The 20,945-nt window shown below is 39.7% G+C and overlaps 1 protein-coding gene across 1 annotated transcript in view; it reads right to left on the bottom strand.

Moving 5' to 3' along the window:
- Positions 1 to 571: 571 nt before the first annotated feature.
- The window catches only part of AATF (apoptosis antagonizing transcription factor), a 309,381-nt gene continuing 289,007 nt past the window's right edge, over positions 572 to 20,945 (bottom strand). Inside the window, exon 12 of the mRNA XM_040424193.1 lies at positions 572 to 1,211. Coding sequence (XP_040280127.1) covers positions 1,148 to 1,211 — 64 coding nt within the window. The 3' untranslated portion in view covers positions 572 to 1,147. The remainder of the gene's footprint in view (positions 1,212 to 20,945) is intronic.

A 20,945-nucleotide genomic window follows, 5' to 3' on the forward strand; every position in this document is an offset into this window, starting at 1 on the left:
AGATGCTACAGTCATACAAGGGGTTAATGAGCTGGTTTATAGAGCAAGGACTTGGCTGTCCGTAATAGCCGGGCCCCTACAGCTGATTGAGCAGAATGCCGTACATGTACGGTGCTAGGACTTAAGTCACATCCTGCATCGCCGTACAGGTTAAAGGAAACCTGTCACACCACTCAAACAATAGAAACCGATGTATAATGTAAGTCCAATAATATAATTTTATTCTTCATAGTCACTTGGAATCTGACATGGTACTCCAACAAACCAGCAGTAAAATGCATTGAGAGGACTTCGTCTTCTCCAATATGTGCGTGAGCCTCTCAATGCATTTTACTGCTGTTTGTGGGAGCACAGCGGCGGGGTGACATGAGTATGAAGATAAAAATTACATAACTGAACTAACTTGGCATCACTTACACTATAAACAGCATCAGAAACTCTAGTTTGGGGGTGTTTTGATGCTGATAGTTTCCCTTTAAAGGGGTAATCCAAGCCTAGAAATGGCCTCCATACGCAGGGGTGCACCTAGTCTTTCTGCTGCCTGAGGCGAAAACTGAAACGCCAAGGAATATGCTTGTATATTCCAAAGACCCTACTAGACAGCACGATTTTCATGGCAATTACCCTTGTTTATCAGCTGAAGGGTATTTCATCAGGATGAAAGATTCACAATTATTAGCAGTATATCTCCCTTTGTAATTAGGGGTGTGCTGCCGATAAGGAATAGAAGAGAATGAGAGAAGAGTGACTGCAGTAGCAATTGTTCCTCCCAAGTTGAAAGTTTGCATCAGCCTGTGTAATCACGCTGGTGCAAATGAGTGCTGATAGATGTGTTCAGCCACTGGTGCTCATGTTGCCTGAATGGCAGGTGGTGTAGTAGGGCCTTTACAGTGAAAGATGTCCTGGTACTTTAGATCTGTAGACCATAAACGTAAATTTATTTGCACAACTGCAGAAAAGCCATTTCAGACAAGAACATTGTCATAACAATCTATTTACTTTACACAGTCTGCAGCATATTTTCTTTACTACAGTGGTTGAGGGTCAAGTCCATGTAAAAAAAAAAAGAAAAAAAAAAAAAGTCATTGTGGCACGTGTCCTTATGGTTGTAAAACAAATCATCTGGCTTAAAAATTGTCCTCTGTGCTCACATTTTCCTTTCAGATTCTGAAGACTTTATTTGTCCAAATAATGATTGGTACAGTTCAGTCCTGTAGAAAGAATAAAAAAAATCTGAATTAATAGCAATTCACTTTTTCTATAGCATGTGGTAACTTTTGCTTGGTCTATGTCATGTGGTACAGAGAAGATCAAGATACATTGGTCATTCATTAACCGCTTAAAGGGGTGTTTTTTATTTATTTATTTTTTACCCGGCACCACCACCGATCAGCTGTTTGAAGAGAAGGCAGTGCACCATGCAAGCACTGCCTTTCTTTCATTGTTTACCTGCTCGCTGCAGTGGTGAGCAGGTTTAATTGCAAATGATGCCTCCTCATCAAACAGCTGCTCGACATGGGTGCCAGGAGTTGGAGCCCTGCCGATCTGATATTGATGACCTATCCTGAGGTACTTTGAAGGGGTCTATTATCCATATTGACCCCTCTTCACCTGATGTGCACCCTCTAGTCTGACTACATATAATCACCTTTTGGGATTTTGCCCCAGATTTTTGTAGTAAAACACAATAAAGACCTTTTTTTTTGTTTTATTTTAGCGTTCCATTCAGGCTGAGTGATTTTGAATTATCAGGGACGTATACCCCACTTTAACCGATCATATGTGAAACATCAGAAGAAATCCCCTCAACAGCTACTGTACAAACACCATACAGCAGTGATTAAGGGGGGTTAATAACGGGTCTTTATGGCTATCTGAATAAAATATAAGTCATTTACATCATAGACACATTAATACAATATTCTATAAAGCTGTTTGGCATGTTACCTATATTTACAGTTAGGATATACATATTTTAGATTCATTAAGAGAAGACTGTTCACTACTACAAGGTAAAAAGAATGTTAATCATTAGCACTGTTATTCCCAATAATTCTATACACCACACTAACATTTACTTTCACACTCGCTTTTGGTGCGGATCCATCATGGATCTTCACAGATGGATCAGCTCAGATAATGCAACCATCTGCATCCATTCAGAACGGATCTGTTTGTATTATTTTTGACATAGCCAAGACGGATCAGTCTTGAACACCATTGAAAGTCAATGGAGGACGGATCCGTTTTCTATTGTGCCAGATTGTGTCATAGAAAACTAATCCATCCCCATTGACTTACATTGTGTGTCAGAACAGATCTGTTTGGCTCAGTTTCGTCAGATGGACACCAAAACACTGCAAGCAGCATTTTGGTGTCCGCCTCCAGAGCGGAATGGAGACTGATCGGAGGCAAACTGATGCATTCTGAGCGGATCCTTTTCCATTCAGAATGCATTAGGGCAAAACTGATCCGTTTTGGACCACTTGTGAGAGCCCTGAACGGATCTCACAAATGGAAAGCCAAAACGCCAGTGTGAAAGTAGCCCAATGTGTGAAAATATATATTTATCTACAAATATTTTCTGTGCCTTAAAAAAGTGACATGTCCTGGATATCATTCTGTTCTGTGCAGTGAAAGTGATTTTATTCCATAGTCACTGTAGATTTTATTGTATTTTCAGCCTCCCCCATCACTTCCAACTAACACTCAATACTGATTAAACAGTCAGAAGAGAAAACAATTAAAGGTCAGGGAATAAGTCATTTTGTAGCCATTAGGATTCCCTACTTCTGGTCTGCACATCTTACTTTCATGCAAATATTGTCCTTGCAGTGCAAGTGTAATTCCTAGGTTGTAAGCACCACTTACTGTCCCCCAGCAGGGTTCACATGTGAGCAGCTGCCACGAATGCTGAAACCAGTCTTTTCACAAAGCATCATTTCACACATAGGTGGGCACGGCTGATGAACAGGCAGTTTTTCTCATGTTGTCACAATGAAAGGCTGACTACATTCAAATCCATAGAATTCCTCTGGGTAAGTGTGTACACCATGAAAAGCAAAGTAACATTTGATTCTGGGTTTACAATATAAGTAAGAACCACAAAAATGTTGTGTAAAGAACAGTGCAAACAGTCTAAAAGTGCACTAGATTTATTACAGTGGCTCATGCTGGATGGAAGATCTGGGGCACCTTTAGGGTAGGGTCACACAGTTTTTGGAGGAGGATTTGAGGCAGATTTTTCATCCAAAGCCAGGAATGGATCCAGTATATGAAGTAGAAGTATAAGGCTACTTTCACACATGCGTTTTGGCTTTGCGTTTGTGAGATCAGTCATGGGCTCTCACAAGCGGTCCAAAACGGATCAGTTTTGCCCTAATGTATTCTGAATGGAAAAGGATCCGCTCAGAATGCATGAGTTTGCCTCTGATCAGTCTCCATTCCGCTCTGGAGGCAGACACCAAAACGCTGCCTGCAACATTTTGTTGTCCACTTGACGAAACAGAGACAAACGGATCTGCCCTAGCACACAATGTTAGTCAATGGAGACGGATCAGTTTTCTCTGACACGTCTTGGCTATGTTACAGATAATACAAACGGATCCGTTCATGATGGATGCATGCGGTTGTATTATTGTAACGGATCCGTTTTTGCAGATCCATGACGGATCTACCCAAAACACGAGTGTGAAAGTAGCCTTAGTCATCCTTTATATCTTTGATTTATTTCAAATCCACTTCTAGTTCAAATCTGCCTCAAAACCTCAGAATGCATTCCATGTGAACCTACCCTTAAACTATCTAGTATAAGTTTATACCACCTATAGTGGTATACTTTACACTAGAATTTTACTAATTTAGAATTTTACTAATTTTGGCACACATTGGCCCAGATAATCAAAAAATGGCATAAGCTTGAAAAGGCTGTTTTAGACCTGCATCAGATTTATCACAGTGGCTCGGGCTGGATGATAAATGTGGTGCAGGGATAGCTGCTTTTCTCAAATTCTATACCAACTACTGGTTGGCTTATTTTGAAACAGAATTGCTCAAAAATCGTAGGCCATGCTCTTTTCATGAAGCCCCACCTGCTTTCCACTAAGCATTTTTCAAACTGTGGACCAGATTTTTGGTGCAGATACATTAGGAAATCTGCACCATTGTTACACCTGTAGCTGCACCTCCTTTTCAAATAGTTTCTAAACACTAAATAAATGTGGTACAAAAAGCATGATGTGCATAATTTTTTTGCACTAATTGCACCAGAGTTCTGGAGCATTTTGATTATAAAACCTCTTCTACTATTTTGTTTTGAAATTAACCAGTTAAAAAATAAATCTATTGCCCCCACCCAACCCATGACCAGACATTTAGAATTTTTATTTTTGTACATACCACTTAGAAAGCCATAACTTTTTTCCGTTATTTAAATAATGTTTGTATTTTTATTTTAGTATTTTTTTATACTCAGGAAAATGTGAAAAAAAAAAGTCTTAAAAGCTGATGCCATCTGGTTTCTAATGATGTATTTTTCCAGGGGCAGACTGGGAACTTAAAGTGGCCCAGGAAAAAATACTAAAAGTGTCTCCGTTTTGTAGTTGGGACCAAATTGATGGAAAGCAGGGCCGGCAAAACCATAATTGTCAAATACCACAGTCCATCACAAAGTACTGCCAGCAGCATAATATTAATCCCCAAAAACTTCCACTGGCTGGCCATGAGGGGGGCCCGGACTGCCCCCTGGGCATCGGCCCACCGGGAAATTTCCCTGTAAGATCTATGGCCCTGTATTTGTTTTCCGATGGGCATGATTGCTGTAAAACAACTTTTATTCTGCTGCAGGCTGTATGCAAATAAGTATCTAGAAATCAACGGGGTAGTGGCTTTTATGCTTGAAGTCATGCTTGCCATGCCACCTTCGCATTTAAGTTTTCATCATTCGCAATTCCTTCTTGAGATCTGATGATAATGGTCTCTAACATGCTTGAACGAGATCTCAAGAAGGAATTGTGCATGAAGGAAATGAAAAAGCCAAAATCTAACAAAGCAGCGTGAAGGGGCACGGCAAGCTTGACTTTAAGTAAGAAAGCTGCTGACCCCTTGACCTCAAGGTCCTCATACAGCCTGCAGCAGAATAGAAGTTGTTTTACAGCGATCATGCCCATTGGATGACATCAGCTGAAAGGTACTGCAGGCAGTTTAGGGCCATTTTGGTGCTGACAGGTTCCCTTTAGCCCCTTAACGCCCACCGCAGCAGGGGTACGGCAGTCACTGATAGCCGGACCCCTGCTGTATGAGTCGGCATCTGTGAAATCACCGATGCCATCGCATTAACCCCTACACGGCCGCGGTCAGAGCTGACCGCGACACATGCGGGCTTCAGACATGAGCAGGGTGTCAATCGGGTCCCCGCGCTGCTGTGACGGAGACCCGATGGCAGGCAGAGCCTGTGGGATCCAGGCCCCTTTATCTCACAGGAAGCAGGCTGTAAATGTATTACACTCAGTAATGCACTTACAGCAAATGCATTACAATACAGAAGTATTGTAATGGTGATCAGACCCCCAAAAAGTTGAAGTCTAAACGAGGCATGGACTCGCGGGGCAGGGATGTAATACTACCATTTTACAAAGTGTTGGTGCAGTCTCATCTGGAATACACATTTCAGTTCTGGGCACCAGTACATAGAAAGGATGCACTGCAGCTGGAAAAAGTACAGAGGAGAGCGACTAAAATGATAAGGGGGATGGAGAGTCTTAGTTATAAAGAAAGATTAAAAGAATTACATTTATTTAGTCTTGAGAAGAGACTTCTAAGGGGGGACATGATTAACCTGTACAAGTATATAAATGGGCCATACAAAAAATACAGCAAAAAGCTGTTCCATGTAAAATGTGCTCAAAAGACAAGGGGGCACTGCCTACGACTGAAGAAGAAAAAGTTCAGTCTCCAGAAGCGTCAAAGCTTCTTTACAGTAAGAACTGTGAATCTGTGGAATAGACTTCCTCAGAACGTGGTCACAGCAGGAACAGTGGACAGTTTCAAAAAGGGTTTAGACGAATTCTTAAAAGTAAAAAACATAAATGCTTATAAAAACGCATAGAAATCTGAGTCTCACTTCCTTCTGGGATTCGCGTCCCCACCTATCCCTTGGTTGAACTTGATGGACGCTTGTCTTTCTTCAACCGTATTAACTATGTAAGTCCCAGAGTGGGACAAAAAAGAAAGAAAAAAAAAAAAGTAAAAAAAAAATAGTTTTCCCCAATTTTTTTTTTACGTTTCAAGTAAAAATCACAACAAAACGTCCTTCTCCCATAATAAAGTAAAAAAAATATAAAAAATTAAAAAAATAGGGGGAAAAAAATAAAAGTAGACATATTGGGTATCGCTGCGTCTGTATCACCAGCTATATCAAAATATCACATGACCTAACCCCTCAGGTGAACACAGTCAAAAATTTTTAATAAAAACTGTGCTAAAAAAACATTTTTTTGTCACCTTACATCACTAAAAGTGCAACACCAAGCGATCAAAAGGGCATATGCCCCCAAAAATAGTACGAATCTAACAGTCGCCTCACCCCGCAAAAAATGAGCCCCTACCTAAGAAAATCGCCCAAAAAAAATTAAATAAGACTATGGCTCTCAGACTATGGAGACATTAAAACATGATTTTTTTATTTATTTTTTTAATGCTTTTATTGTGTTAAATGTTAAAAAATAAATAAAAAAGTAGACATTAGGTATCGCCGCGTTTGTAACAACCTGCTCTATAGAAATACCACATGACCTAACCCCTCGGGTGAACACCGTAAATAAAAATTAAATTAAAACGGTGTCACCTTACGTCACAAAAAGTGTAACAGCAAGTGATGAAAAAGTCATATGCACCCCAAAATAGTGCCAATACAACAGTTATCTCATACCACAAAAATGATACCCTACCTAAGACCATTGCCCAAAAAATAGACTATTGAGACACAAAGTTTAAAAAATAAATAAATCTATAATTGTGTAAAAAAAGTACACATATTAGGTAGTGCCACGTTGGTAAAAATATCACATGACCTAACCCCTCAGATGAACACCATAAAAAAAATGATATAAAAAGTATGTCAAAAAAGGCATTTTTTGTCACCTTACATCACAAAAACTGTAATACCAAGTGATCAAAAAGTCATATGCCCCTAAAATAGTACCAAACCATCTCATACCAAAAACAACGAGCCCCTACATAAGACAGTCGCCCAAAAAAATAAAAGAATCTATGGCTTTCAGGATATGCTTTATTATGTAAAACAAACAAATAACAAAAAAAAGTTGTCATATTTGGTATTATCGCCTCCGTAACAACCTGCTCAATAAAAATACCACATGATCTAACCTGTCAGATGAACATTGTAAATATCAAAAAATAAAAACTGTGCCAAAACAGCTATTTTTTGTTACCTTGCCTCACAAAAAGTGTAATATAGAGCAACCAAAAATCATATGTACCCTAAAGTAGTACCAACAAGACTGCCACCTTATCCTGTAGTTTCCTAAATGGGGTCACTTTTTTGGGAGTTTCTACTCTAGGAGTGAATCAGGGGGCTTCAAATGGGACATGGTGTCAAAAAAACTGTCCAGCAAAATCTGCCTTCCAAAAACCAAAAATATGGCGTTCCTTTCCCTCTGCGCCCTGCAGTGTGCCCATACAGCAGTTTACAACCACATATGGGTTGTTTCTGTAAACTACAGAATCAGGGCAATAAATATTGAGTTTTGTTTGGCTGTTAACCCTTGCTTTGTAACTGGAAAAAAATGGATTAAAATGGAAAATCTGCCCAAAAAGTGAAATTCTGAAATTTCATCTCCATTTTCCATTTATTCTTGTGGAACACCTAAAGGGTTAACAAAGTTTGTAAAATCAGTTTTGAATACCTTGAGGGGTGTAGTTTCTAAAAAGGGGTCATTTATAGGTGGTTACCATTACGTAAGCCCCTCAAAATCACTTTATAACTAAATTGGTGCTTAAAAAAATGGTTTTGGAAATTTGAAAAATAGTTTCTAAACTTCTAAGCCTTCTAGCGTCATAAAAAAGCTAAATTACATTTACAAAATTACTGTATGCCAACATAAAGCAGACACATGGGGAATGTTAATTGATAACCATATTATGAGGTTTTACTATCTGTCTTAGGCCTCTTTCACACGGGAGTCATGGACTTGGGCCGAAAAGAATGCGGGTGCGTCGCGGGAAAATGCGCGATTTTTCCACACGAGAGCAAAACATTTTAATGCACAAAATAGAGCATGCTGCGATTTTCCCACAACGCACAAGTGATGCGTGAAAATCACCGCTCATGTGCACAGCTCCATAGAAATGAATGGGTCCGGATTCAGTGCGGGTGCAATGCGTTCACCTCATTGCGGAAATCTCGCCCGTGTGAAAAAGGCCTTAAAAGTAGAAAAATTCAAATTTAGAAAATTGTGAATTTTTCCAAATATTTGGTAAATTTAGAATAATTTTTTTTATAAATAAAGGTGAAATATATATCCACTCAAATTTACCACTGTCATGAAGTACAATGTGTCACGAGAAAACAATCTCAGAATGGCTTGGATAAGTGAAAGTGTTTCTAAGTTATTACCACATAAAGTGACATGTCATATTTGCAAAAATTAGCCTGTGATTTAAAGGGAGTCTGTCATCAGCATTTCACGTTTGTAACCCTTCCCATAGCTTTCAAGCATGCTTACAGTTAATAAAAACGTTACCTTTAGCATCAATCCTGGACTTCTAAAACCGTCAAAAAAACATCTTTGTAGCATATGCAAATGAGGGCTCTCAAGTGCCCTGGGGCGGCGCTACGCTCGTAGGTGCCCTGCTAGCTCAGCCTTTTCTTCGCTTCCCCCCGCCCGCCCTTTCCCTCTGACCGCCTATCTACTAACTTGTTGTTTCGCCGAGATCCCGCACCTGCGCACTAAGTACGGCATCACAGTAACTATTGCGCATGCGCCGGCTAACGACGCGAAAACACAACAAAGGAGGCGGTCCATCGGCGCATGCGCATTAATTACTGTATGCTGTACAAGGAATGGGCATCGCAGTGCGCATGCGCCGGCCGACGGACTGAGTGCGCAGGTGTGGAATCTCGGTGAAACAAGTTAGTAGATAGGCGGTCAGAGGGAAAGGATGGGCAGGGCACCTCCGAGCGTTACTGGCACTTGCGAGCCCTCATTTGCATAGGCTACAAAGATGTTTTTTGACGGTTCTATAAGTCCAGAATTGATGCTAAAGGTAACGTTTTTATTAACTGTAAGCATGCTTGAAAGCTATGGGAAGGGTTACAAACGTAAAATGCTGATGACAGACTCCCTTTAAGGTGAAAAGTGGCCCGGTACTGAAAGGATTAATGACGACAAGTGCAGAGTCCTCTGTATTCATGAAGTGTGGGCTAACCCTGCCCTCCAACTGCTGACAGACAGCTTTCATTTTATGCACAATAACATATGTGAAGACTTGCTTACAAAGTGCAATGTGACCACTGCAACTAATTTAAAAAAAAATTCACCAAAATTGCCAGACAAGACACATACCAAATGCTAATTTTAACAGTCTGTCGCTACCTTATGCTGCTTTCAAAGTGGGCAGCATAAAGATGGTCTAAAAGAAACCTATGCGGCATCTTCGCCACCTTTGCAACATATAAACTTTTCATTTCAGCAGGCTAACCAGCCATAAAGAAGTTACAAACAACACAAGCTCAGAATGGGACACAGCAACATCAAAAGAACTGTTTGCTGGAAACTACATATGTCAGTTCATCTTCATTGCCAAGTAGCAAAACGTAACATGTGCTCTGTTCTGATGTCTTCTTAAGTGTAATTCATGACCGCACTAACCGCAAGCCAGGCCTCATCATTCACCATCAGCGCCCATCATTGTTAATGATTTTGGAGCTAAATGGATGCAAATCACAGTAGCCGTGGAACACAAGCTCCAAAGATATTGTTGCCTTCTGGTTACATAGAATGTGTTTATTTGCTGCCATTTATTGTTTTTTTTTTAACACTTTTTTGGGACTTTTTTTTAATTCACTTAAATTTTGTGTTTAACTTTTATTCAACTCCAAAACAGGACTTTAAAATCTTTTGCGTGCATTGTGTGTGTACATCCTATATACAGTGACATACCATTACAGCAAGCATATAAGTGCAGGACACACGACTTTAATAATGAGGTAATGAGGATCTCTGCAGTTTGTAATGCCCAAGGACATATATTTGGACCCATACTAAACTATGAGAGAACATTTAAAAAAAAAAAAAAAAAAAAAAAATCAAGCCAATTTTTTTTATGTTCTGCTATATAAAATGTAAAAAACAAAAACAAACCATACTGGTGCCATCTGAATGCCCCTTCCATGTTTATTAAAACACATTTAGGCACGGCTTGTATTTATTAAGAGGTTAATCATTGATTTGTTGGACAAATTAAGAATTTTGCAGTTAATACCGCTATTGGAGAAAGTCCCCTATTATTTATGAATCTCAAGGCCTCTTTTACATGGTCATTACTTTGCATCAGTATTCATGAATAAAAAGTATCGTGTATAGACTGGTACCTTGACCATGATTTGGATCCACTCCTAGTTTTTGCCTCACAAATGTTGACTAGAATATGGCTGTGTGAAAATGCTCTAAGTGTTCTTGAGTCTAGTGTTCTCAATCTTTGTTTTTTCTTTTTTTTTTTGGGAGAAACACAGACCTGATGCAAAATTTAATAACGGTAAATGTCTAGTGATAATGGTCACACAGCAGAATTATTTTTCTTTTCTTAAATCAAAACCTCATGAATATACGTAAAATTAAATTTCTACACAACTTACATACTATTAAAATGGTTACTGCAGCTGTGAAGTGCCTAAATCTCAATGCTGTTTTATGGTTACTTAGTACAAATATCTTAGATTTTAAGCTGCATAGTCACAAGGTGGCACTGCAACATTTATTTCCAGAAGGGTTAGAAAACTATATGTTTGCAACTTAAGGCCATAAATTACACCGTAAGCCAGCCATCATCATCACCATCATCCAAGCTTGGAAGAGATTCAGAAAGGTCTGCTTCAATTCCCTCTCTTTTGGTCAGGTCAGGATTGGGTACTTTAAACCTGTGCAAATGCTTTTAGCCCTGCGGCTTTAAATTACAAAAGATGACATGTGACCTGTGCCTTGCCTCTCATGAGATCAGCTGGAAGATTTATAAATATTTAAGGAGGTCAGTATTGGCCTAAACAACAGGACACACTGAAAGAATGATGGCAGGTAACAGAGAATCTAAACTACTAGGTTTAATACTACAGCGAATGGTAAATAGTAATTGGAAAAGAAAGGTTAACCCCGTTATAAACAAAATATTTAAAGGTTTTATTATGTAAGAGGTTTCACTAAAAACAGAAAACTGAGTCAAAGTCTTAGACATTTATCTTAGATATGTTTCCCTTTAAAACTGTGCAACAATGAATAATGGATATTCATTACCACTATAACACAAGTAAATATGCTCCAGTTAAAACATTTAATAAAAAAATGGTCAAAAAAACAAACAAAAAAAAACACAAAACAATAAATAAAACAAAAGGTAGGGAGCGTGTATAAAATTGTTTAAACCGCATCACTTACCTTTTAAGTTCCCACCATTTCAGGGCTGTGGCTCCCACACCCAACAGACTGTAAGTCATAGGTGTCAAACTCTGGCCCGCGGGCCAAATTTGGCCCGCAGTGTAATTATATTTGGCCCGCGAGGCTATACCAAATGACTACTAGAGCTAGCCCGCCGGTATTATACAGCGCATTCATTCATCGCTAATACTACAAATCCCATAATGCCTTGCTGATGTTTTGGCGCGTCAATAAGGACAGGTCCCAGAAACGCCCTCTCCTGTGTGACAGAAGTCATAGCGATCTCAAGCTACAACTGTCACTGTGGAACCCCTTCCCAAAAATGGCAAAAAGAAAGGCAGACAACAGGAACTTTCTGGACAGGTGGGAGACAGAATATCTGTTTACATATGTAAAAGACAGACCTGTTTGTCTGATTTGTGGAGTCAACGTGGCTATAACTAAGGAGTACAACATTCGACGACACTATGAAACAAAACACCATGACAAGTACAAGGACCTGGACATGACTCAAAAGAGCCAGAAAGTGGAGGAGATGAAAAGAAGTTTGGTTTCACAACAGAATATGTTCAAAAAAGCCACATCACAAAGTGAGGCTGCTGTAAAAGCTAGTTATATTGTAGCAGTAGAGATCGCAAAATCAGCCCGGCCCTTTAATGAGGGAGAGTTTGTGAAAAAGTGCATGTTGAAAGTTTGTGACATCGTGTGCCCAGAGAAAAAGCAAGCCTTTTCAAACGTGAGCCTGAGCAGAAACACAGTAGCTGATCGCACATGTGATCTTGCCACCAATCTGTATGACCAGCTTTTGGAAAAGGGAAAAGATTTCGTTGCATTCTCCCTTGCTGTGGATGAGAGCAGCGACGCATCTGATACTGCTCAGCTGTCAGTCTTCATCCGTGGAGTGGACTCAAATATGTGTGTTACGGAGGAGCTATTGGGATTCAAATCAATGCATGGCACAACCACAGGAAAGGAAATCTCTGAGGAGGTTTCCAAATGCGTAACTGAAATAAAGCTGTCGTGGGATAAACTCGTGGGATTAACGACAGATGGTGCGCCAGCGATGTGCGGTAAAACAAGTGGACTGGTGGGCAGGGTCCGGGAGAAGATGCAGGAAGAGAACTGTGCAGGTGAACTAACTGTTTATCACTGCATCATACATCAGGAATCACTGTGTGGCAAAGCCCTAAAGATGGAACATGTTATGACCACAGTAACACAAGTAGTTAACTTTATAGGAGCCAAAGGTCTGAATCACTGCCAGTTTAAGTCTTTTCTGGAGGAGTGTGGTTCGGCGTATTCAGACGTGCCGTATCACACAGAGGTGAGATGGTTAAGCCGAGGAAAAGTACTGAATAGATGTTTTGAGCTGCATGAGGAAATATGTCAGTTTCTGGAAAGCAAAGGGAAGGACACAGCAGAGCTTCGGGAGAAAAAGTTTCTGTGTGAGCTGGCCTTTCTGTGTGACATCTGGAGCCATCTCGATGCGCTGAACCTGCAGCTTCAGGGGCGCGGGCGCATCATCACAGACATGTACGCTGCAGTGAGGGCTTTTAAAACTACACTGTGCCTGTGGGAGAATCAGATGCTGCAAGGAAACCTTGGCCATTTTCCCTGCTGCCAAACCATGAAAACGCAGTTCTTTACCAACTTGTTCCCATGCGCACAGTTTGCTGAAAAACTCAGTGTACTCGGCGCTGAGTTTAGCCGGCGATTTGCCGACTTTGATGTCCAGAAATGTAGGTTTGAACTGCTCAGTAATCCCTTCGCAGTTAATGTGGAAAACGCACCAACCAACCTCCAAAGGGAGCTAATTGAACTCCAGTGTAATGACACGCTGAAGTCAAAGTATGATGCTGTGGGCGCCGCACAGTTTCCACAGTTCATCCCTGACACAATGCCTCAGCTCCGCACCCAAGCTGCTCAGATGCTCTCCATGTTCGGCAGCACTCATCTATGTGAGCAACTATTCTCCTCGATGAAGATGACCATCAGTCAGACGTCTCCTGTGAGATGTTTTGAACACCTTCGCTCGATACTGAGGATTTCCTCAGCTCAAAGCCTGAGCCCAGACATTGATGAACTATCATCCAAGAAGAGATGCCAGGTATCTGGCTTGGGCACATCAGATTAGATCAGTGTGCAGCAAACTGAGCAATAATTAATGTTTTCTTTATGCACTTTTTCTTGCTACTCCAAGACATGGGCTTGAATGGTTGATTGATTTTATTATTGTTATTTTATTTTAAAAATTATTATTATTTAAATCTTATTTAATAAATGAATATGCTTCTTCCATATTCAATGTTAAAGCAAATCTTGTTTGGGTCCATGTTAAAAGGTTCATTTGTTCAATGCTGGCCCGCGACTTTGTTCAAGTTTTACATTTTGGCCCACTGTGTATTTGAGTTTGACACCCCTGCTGTAAGTAATCCTGTTTCATTCCCAATTACATGATAACTGCAGCCAATCACTGCCCTCAGTGGTCACAGCAATAACTGCATATGACAGGTCAGCCTCCGCATTGACATGCTATTCTTGTACATGTGGCTGCAGAGTGACTTACTGCACCAAAGACATGAATGGGAACAGGACCCATAGCAGCTGGAAACGGGATTTTTTTTTTTCCTTTTGGTCAGACAACCCCTTTAATTTTATACTAGTGTATATTGCTAGTAATTTTAGGTATTTTTTTTAACAAAAAACTGTGTGGAAAACTGATTACCTCTTAGCAGACACTTTTGCTTGTAAATTTGTCAGTTACAGGGAACCTGTCAACTTTATGCTGACCATACTGAGGGCAGTATAAAGTAGTGACAGAAATGCTGATGTCAGCGGTGTGTCACTAATCAGCTAAAAGTAAGTGGTTGCTGAGAACCAGCATCATAATCATTGCAGCCCAGGCCTTGAAAAGAGTCAGATATACCTGAGAAGAGTCAGAGTTATTCATAATCTCCTGCTCTCCCCGCCTAGTCTGCAATGATCGTGATGTTGGTTCTCGGCAAACACTTTTAACTTATAAATGAAAGACCACGGAAATCAACTCACCTGTCTCTACTTTATTCAGCCGTTAGTATGGGCAGCATAAAGGTGATGACAGGTTCCCTCAAAAGAGTTGTGTTCTGCATTTACTGTTCCTCTACAGGGTTTGGACAAGTATAAAAAATGCCCCAATCCTGTAACTGTAATTGGCTATGATTCTAAACCACACATCCTCATCTATCAGACAAAGAGAATGAAATGAGTTAGGTGGATATTTACTTGATTTCAAGCACTAGTCCTGTCACATGTACAGTATGAAGTACAGTTTTAGACAGTTATTAAAAAAAAGTTTAAGAGATTGAGAAAATTCAAATAAGGGCAACCAAATTAATAAGGTGCATGGAAGATCTGTTATGAGAAACGTCAAAAGTTATTTACCCTAAAAAAGGAAAGCTAAGGAGATGCATATGATATTATATAAATAGGTCTATGATCCCTATAAAAAACAATGCAGATCTCATAGAGGACACCAGGTCACTATTTGGGACTAATGGAAGAATAATTTAACCTCCAAATCTACAAACTTTCCCTTCTTAAGAACAATTAATTTATATATCATGCTCCTATAGCTCTTGATAATTGGTAAACATATGAATGGATAAAAGAGGGTCGAAAAAAAATCTAAAATAAAATAAGGTGTTACTGATAGTAGTAGTACTATGAGCTGTGCAATTTCCAGTAGCTGTCAGAAAGACACCTCTATATGACAGCCACTGACTTATGTAACGTATTATTTTTCTAAATAAACTCCTATTGTCAATTACCAGTATTTAAAAATACTTTTATCTTTCATTTCTAGGTTTACAGTTCATTTACTTGAAAATATCTGGAAAATCATTTTAAAACTTCAAATGATGAGGACAGAGCCTTCTGCTTCCAGCTCCATCCGCTGTATAGTTTCTGGTGCTGTTGGCTGCTCAAAACAGCTGATCAGTGGGTTTGCTAGGTGTCAGACCCCTATTGATTGATGACCTATCCAGAGTAAAAAAAATTGTATTTAAGTCCCAGAAAACCCCTTAAAAGCAGGCATACAGACGAGGACAGGTTGCCGAAATGCACGGTTCCCTATCCTCTAATCTCAATACTGACTATAGGTCAGTAGATTTCTTGCACTAGTTTGATCTGGAAATATGTTATACTTTTGGTGCATAATTCTATTTATATTATTCCTTATGATGTACTTTCCTCCTACAGGATCTGTATCCATGGGGGGTTAGACCTGATGAGAATTAGCTATGGCATTTGTTTGCACTAGTTGCATTTACATTCCCTTGCGGAGGATTCGAACCTTATACGTATTATATCCTTTTTTAACCCCTTAGTGACCAGCCTGTTTTGTGCATACTAACCAAGCGTCTTTCTTCCTTCTTTCATCGTCACGTTCTAGGAGCTATAACTTTTTTCGTTTTCCATCTAAATAGCTGTATGAGGGCTTGTTTTTTGCGGGACAAGTTGTAGTTTTTAATGGCGACATATTGAGATACACATAACTTTCTAATTAACATTTCTTAACTCTTTCTGGGAGGGAGATGGGAAAAACAGCAATACTGCAACTGAGTTTTTACGTTATAAATTCTATGGCGTTCATTTTTTGGTATAAATAACATAATATCTATTATCTGGGTCAGTACGATTACAGCGATACCAAATACATATATATTTTTTTGTGCTTCACTACTTTTGTTCAATAAAATCCCCCTTTTTTTTTTAAAAGGAATAAAATCTTTTTGCATCGCTGCTTCTAAAGACCCATAACTTTTTAAATTTTCTTTCTATGGAGCTGTATGAGGGCTTGATTTTTCCGGGACGACTTGTAGTTTTCATTGGTTTCATTTTAGAGTAGATGATGCTTTTTGATCGCTTGTTTTTATGTTTTTTCAGTGGCAACTAAGTATAAATGAGCAATTCTGTCTTTTTTTTTATGGCGTTCATCTTAGGGAGATTTTTTTTATTGAAAAGAGTATTCTCAATAGAAAAAAAGCATGTTTTTATTTCTACAGAATTTTTTGTGTGTGTTTTCCCCCCACTTTTTTTAACCACTTAATAGTCCCACAAGGGGACTATAACCGACATTTTGATTGCTTTTAAAATACAATGCACTATGCCTATAGTGCATTGCATTTTAATGTCAGTGCAATACTAACATTGACCAGTAGGCTGCGCAAGAGAGGCACAGCCTGCTAAAAAAAAAATAAAAAAAATAATGGCCTACATTAGACCCCAGCCAGTCTTTACAGACATCATCACCCATTTCTATCCAAGCAGAATATCTGTATGGCACTATAATTTGTGCAGCATAGTATTTGGAGGCATTTGGGAGCACAGCGGGCACAGTATTGGGGACACCAGGATGGGGAGGATGATGAAAAAGTGAGGAACCTTAGATGTCTTTGTGGCAAACTCTGCATAGACAAGAGGTGGCTGAAAGAAGTTTGCCTTCTTCTGGCCCCATAGACAGAAGGGAATGAATGAATGGTTGATGTTAGAAAACCAAGAACTGTTACAATTTCTCAGGTAGAATAAGAAGAGCCAAAGCAAAGGCAAGATATCTGAAGAATAAAATTTTCTCCTTAGTCCAGAAAAGAAGAAAAAGTTACACAATGATAATACAAGAAAACTCCCATAAACCCTTTTTGCTAGCTGGGAACTGTCTGATTTTTTCAGGTTCTCTATTCATCCGAGAAACCAACTGTAGATGGAGAAGAATCTAGGCTGCAGAGGAAGCTGAAATGAGGAAGTAGTCTAGCTAGAGGATTATCGCAGAAGATAATAGCCTCAGACTTCGGCCATAATCTTTGTGACTATCTTCGGAGGTGCAAACAGACCAAAGAGAAGAGCCTGGCATTGAAAGAGACAGAGCTTCTGTTGGGGAGGATTGCAATCTTCAAAAATGTTTTTGTGAATGGGGATATGATAGTCAGTGTCTCAAAGGTCCAGTGTCACCATGTAGCAGCTCTGGTTCAGGAGTTTCATTGTGGACCTGATTTGTATCTTGATTTTTTTTGTATTTCAAGAATTAAATTTTTTATACCAAGAATAGAGATGAGCGAATTTACGCTTATGAAATTCGTTCAAACTTCATTTGGTGGTAAAAGGTGAATTGCGTTATGGATTCAGTTACCACGGACCATAACGCAATTCTATGACAGAATGCATAACGTAATGCCTTTAGAGGCATTTCGTTATTCATTCCGTGATAATAGAAGTCGATGGGCTGCAAAACGGATCCGTCCCGTTTCTATTATGCAGGAGAGGACTCCTCTGCATAACGGAAACAAGATGGATCCGTTTTGCAGCCCATAGACTTCTATTATGACGGAATGAATAACAGAATGTTTCTAAAGGCATTCCGTTATGCATTCCGTCATAGAATTGTGTTATGGTCCGTGGTAACTAAAACCATAACGCAAATCACCTTTTACCACCAAATGAAGTGTGAACGAATTTCAAAATATGAAATTCACTCTAACCAAAAAGACCGGACAACAGAAGCCCTTGCTCTGCCAAAAACTTGGAACCAGAACCTGTTTTTGGAGAAGGGAGATCTCGGATCCTGACACCTCTTAATTGCCTAGGGTGGGAAGGGAAGCATTTTTATGATCATGAATCTTGCATGAAGTACCGTAACTTAAATTTCAATGTGCAACCGAGATGCAAGGAAAAGTAATAATCTTTTGCAGGCAAAATGAAAGTACCTGAATCTACCTCCTCTACGGTTGACATCAGAAATTTGACCAATGGTGGAAAAGAAAGCATTTATCGCTCGATTTTGAAGGACTGAACATTTTCAGTTCTTTCTATTTTCGGGGTGAACACTTTTTGGATTCCAAAAGGAACACCTCTGATAAAACTGGGAGTGAAGCATTTCTTTTATTAGAAGCCATGTCTAGGATGTCACCCAGATCTGAGCTGAACCACCTCTCCCATGTTGTTGGAATACAACAGGTTCTTGAAGAAAACATCACCAGAACGTGAGTGTAGCTATATAGATCTTCTGACTGCATTAGAAAGTGCTGCTGACCTAGCAAATAGTATGAAAAAGTCAGTTGAAGCCTCTGCCAGAAAATGTGTTGCCGACAACAAAACAACAGAACTTCTCTAGAAATTCCAGAGGATAAGTGGCCGTTCAGTTTGACAAGCCATACAGCATGAGACTTGATGTTAAGGGTTGCAGTGATGCCAGTCTGAGCATAGCAGCAAAAGTCTGACATTAGGGTTTTATCCATGGGATCCCACAACAGACCCATTTAGCCCTTATCAGCAAAGCGATATTTTCATTTGAAGGTCCTAGAATAAGCTAATTTCTTCTTCGGACACCTGCGTTCATTACTAATCAATTTCCTGGCATTTTTATGGATTGAAAAAAATATATAAAAAAATATAATAATAATAAATAATAAATTTTATATATATATATACACATATATACACACTAGCAGAAGGACCAGACTTCGCACGGGTATATTTCATCTATTTGATTTTATGTTTCCGTGTGTCGTAAAAAAGATAGACAATTTCCCCCATAACAGTGACCTCTACAGTACCCGCCCCTTTAACATTGACCTCCACTGTGCCCGCCCCTTTAACAATGACCTTCACAGTGCCCGCTCCTTTAACAGTGCCTGCCCCTTTAACAGTGACTGCCCCTTTAGCATTGACCACCACTTTAAGAGTGACCTTTATAGTGACCGCCCCTTTAACGGTGACTTTCACAGTGACTGCCCCCTTAACAGTGACTGCCCCCTTAACAGTGACCGCCCCTTTAACAGTGACCGCCCCATTAACAGTGACTTTCACAGTGACCGCCCCCTTAACAGTGACTTTCAGTGACCGCCCCCTTAACAGTGACTTTCAGTGACCGCCCCCTTAACAGTGTGTTTTGTGTTGAACAAAACTTTATAACAAAAGCATACATTTTCAAATATTGAAAATTGCTAATTTTTCCAATGTTTACATTTTTCATGTGTCTACTTTATGTTGGCATAATTTTGGAAAAGTACTTTTATTTTTTTAGGGGGTCAGAGGGCTTTTAAGTTTGGCAGAAATTTTACAAATTTTCAAGGAATTTTTAGGAACCAATTCAGTTCTCAAGTGGCTTTGAGAGGCCTATATATTAGAATATATATTTATTAGAATTCTCCATTTTAAAAACTGTACCCTTCAAAATATTCAAAATGGCAGTTGTAAGTTTGTTAAACCTTTAGGTGTTTGACAGGAATTAATGCAAAATGGAGGTGAAATTTAAAAATTACATTTTTGTTAAAGAATTTCAATTTTAATCCATATTTGAAACGCAAAAGGCGACAATATAGATTTTTTACCCTGAAACTGCAATTTTTAGAAATATCCCATATATGACCCTAGAGCGCTACTTGACTCAAACACTGGCTTCAGAATTGAAGGAGCATCTTGTGGATTTTGGGTCTCCATTTTTTAGGAGGGTTGTATAGGGATTGGTTACCATGTCGAAGTTGCAGCACCTCTGAGGTAGCAGTAGGAAACCCCATTTTCAAACCAACAGTCCCCAAAGAATTAATCTAGGTGTGTGTGACGAATACCGTACCCCGACTGACGTCAGACGTCCACTACGTAGAGCCAGTGAGATACGGTATGGTCACTGGTTACCAAGGCGTGACATTACGCCATCCTGGAAGAGCGGGTAAGATAAGTCTTGGTACAGTTTTCACAGACTCCTCCTGTCTACACGGGCACAGAGAGGCAACAAGCTGAGAGAGCCTTTTCACTGCCCTAGTGAAACAGCGCGTTCTCAGCCCAGGAAGACTGTCACCAGTTTCTTGTTTGATACAAGCCGGGTCCGCTAACGGGATTATATAGGGTAGGAAACCAATCCGCGGTAGCGTATTACTAGGCCGAAACACGGACGTGGGGATTCGTGATCGAGATACAAGACAGCACAAGATTAAATTATATATTTAATCGCCTTAAGGGCTCACTAGAATGAACACTATACACACAAATAATATTGTGGTAATACAGTGGTCTGAGGTTACAAATACAGGTGATAGGGTACAACAGGGTTAAGCAGAACAAAAGTCAGTTTACCAGGTATATTAGTCATTTGGGTTGTGATGAGTTCTTCGCTGTGTTCACATGGGAAGCAGTGATGTCAGCTGGTTGCAGGTCCCTCTAAACACATGGCACGATGTGACCTCCCTTCAGAGAAAAGACACGCCCGCTTGTTGGCACAAGCCTTTTAACCTGTAGTCGGCTCCT

The sequence above is a fragment of the Bufo bufo genome, chromosome 3 (genome assembly GCF_905171765.1).
Source record: "Bufo bufo chromosome 3, aBufBuf1.1, whole genome shotgun sequence".
Taxonomy (NCBI): domain Eukaryota; kingdom Metazoa; phylum Chordata; class Amphibia; order Anura; family Bufonidae; genus Bufo; species Bufo bufo.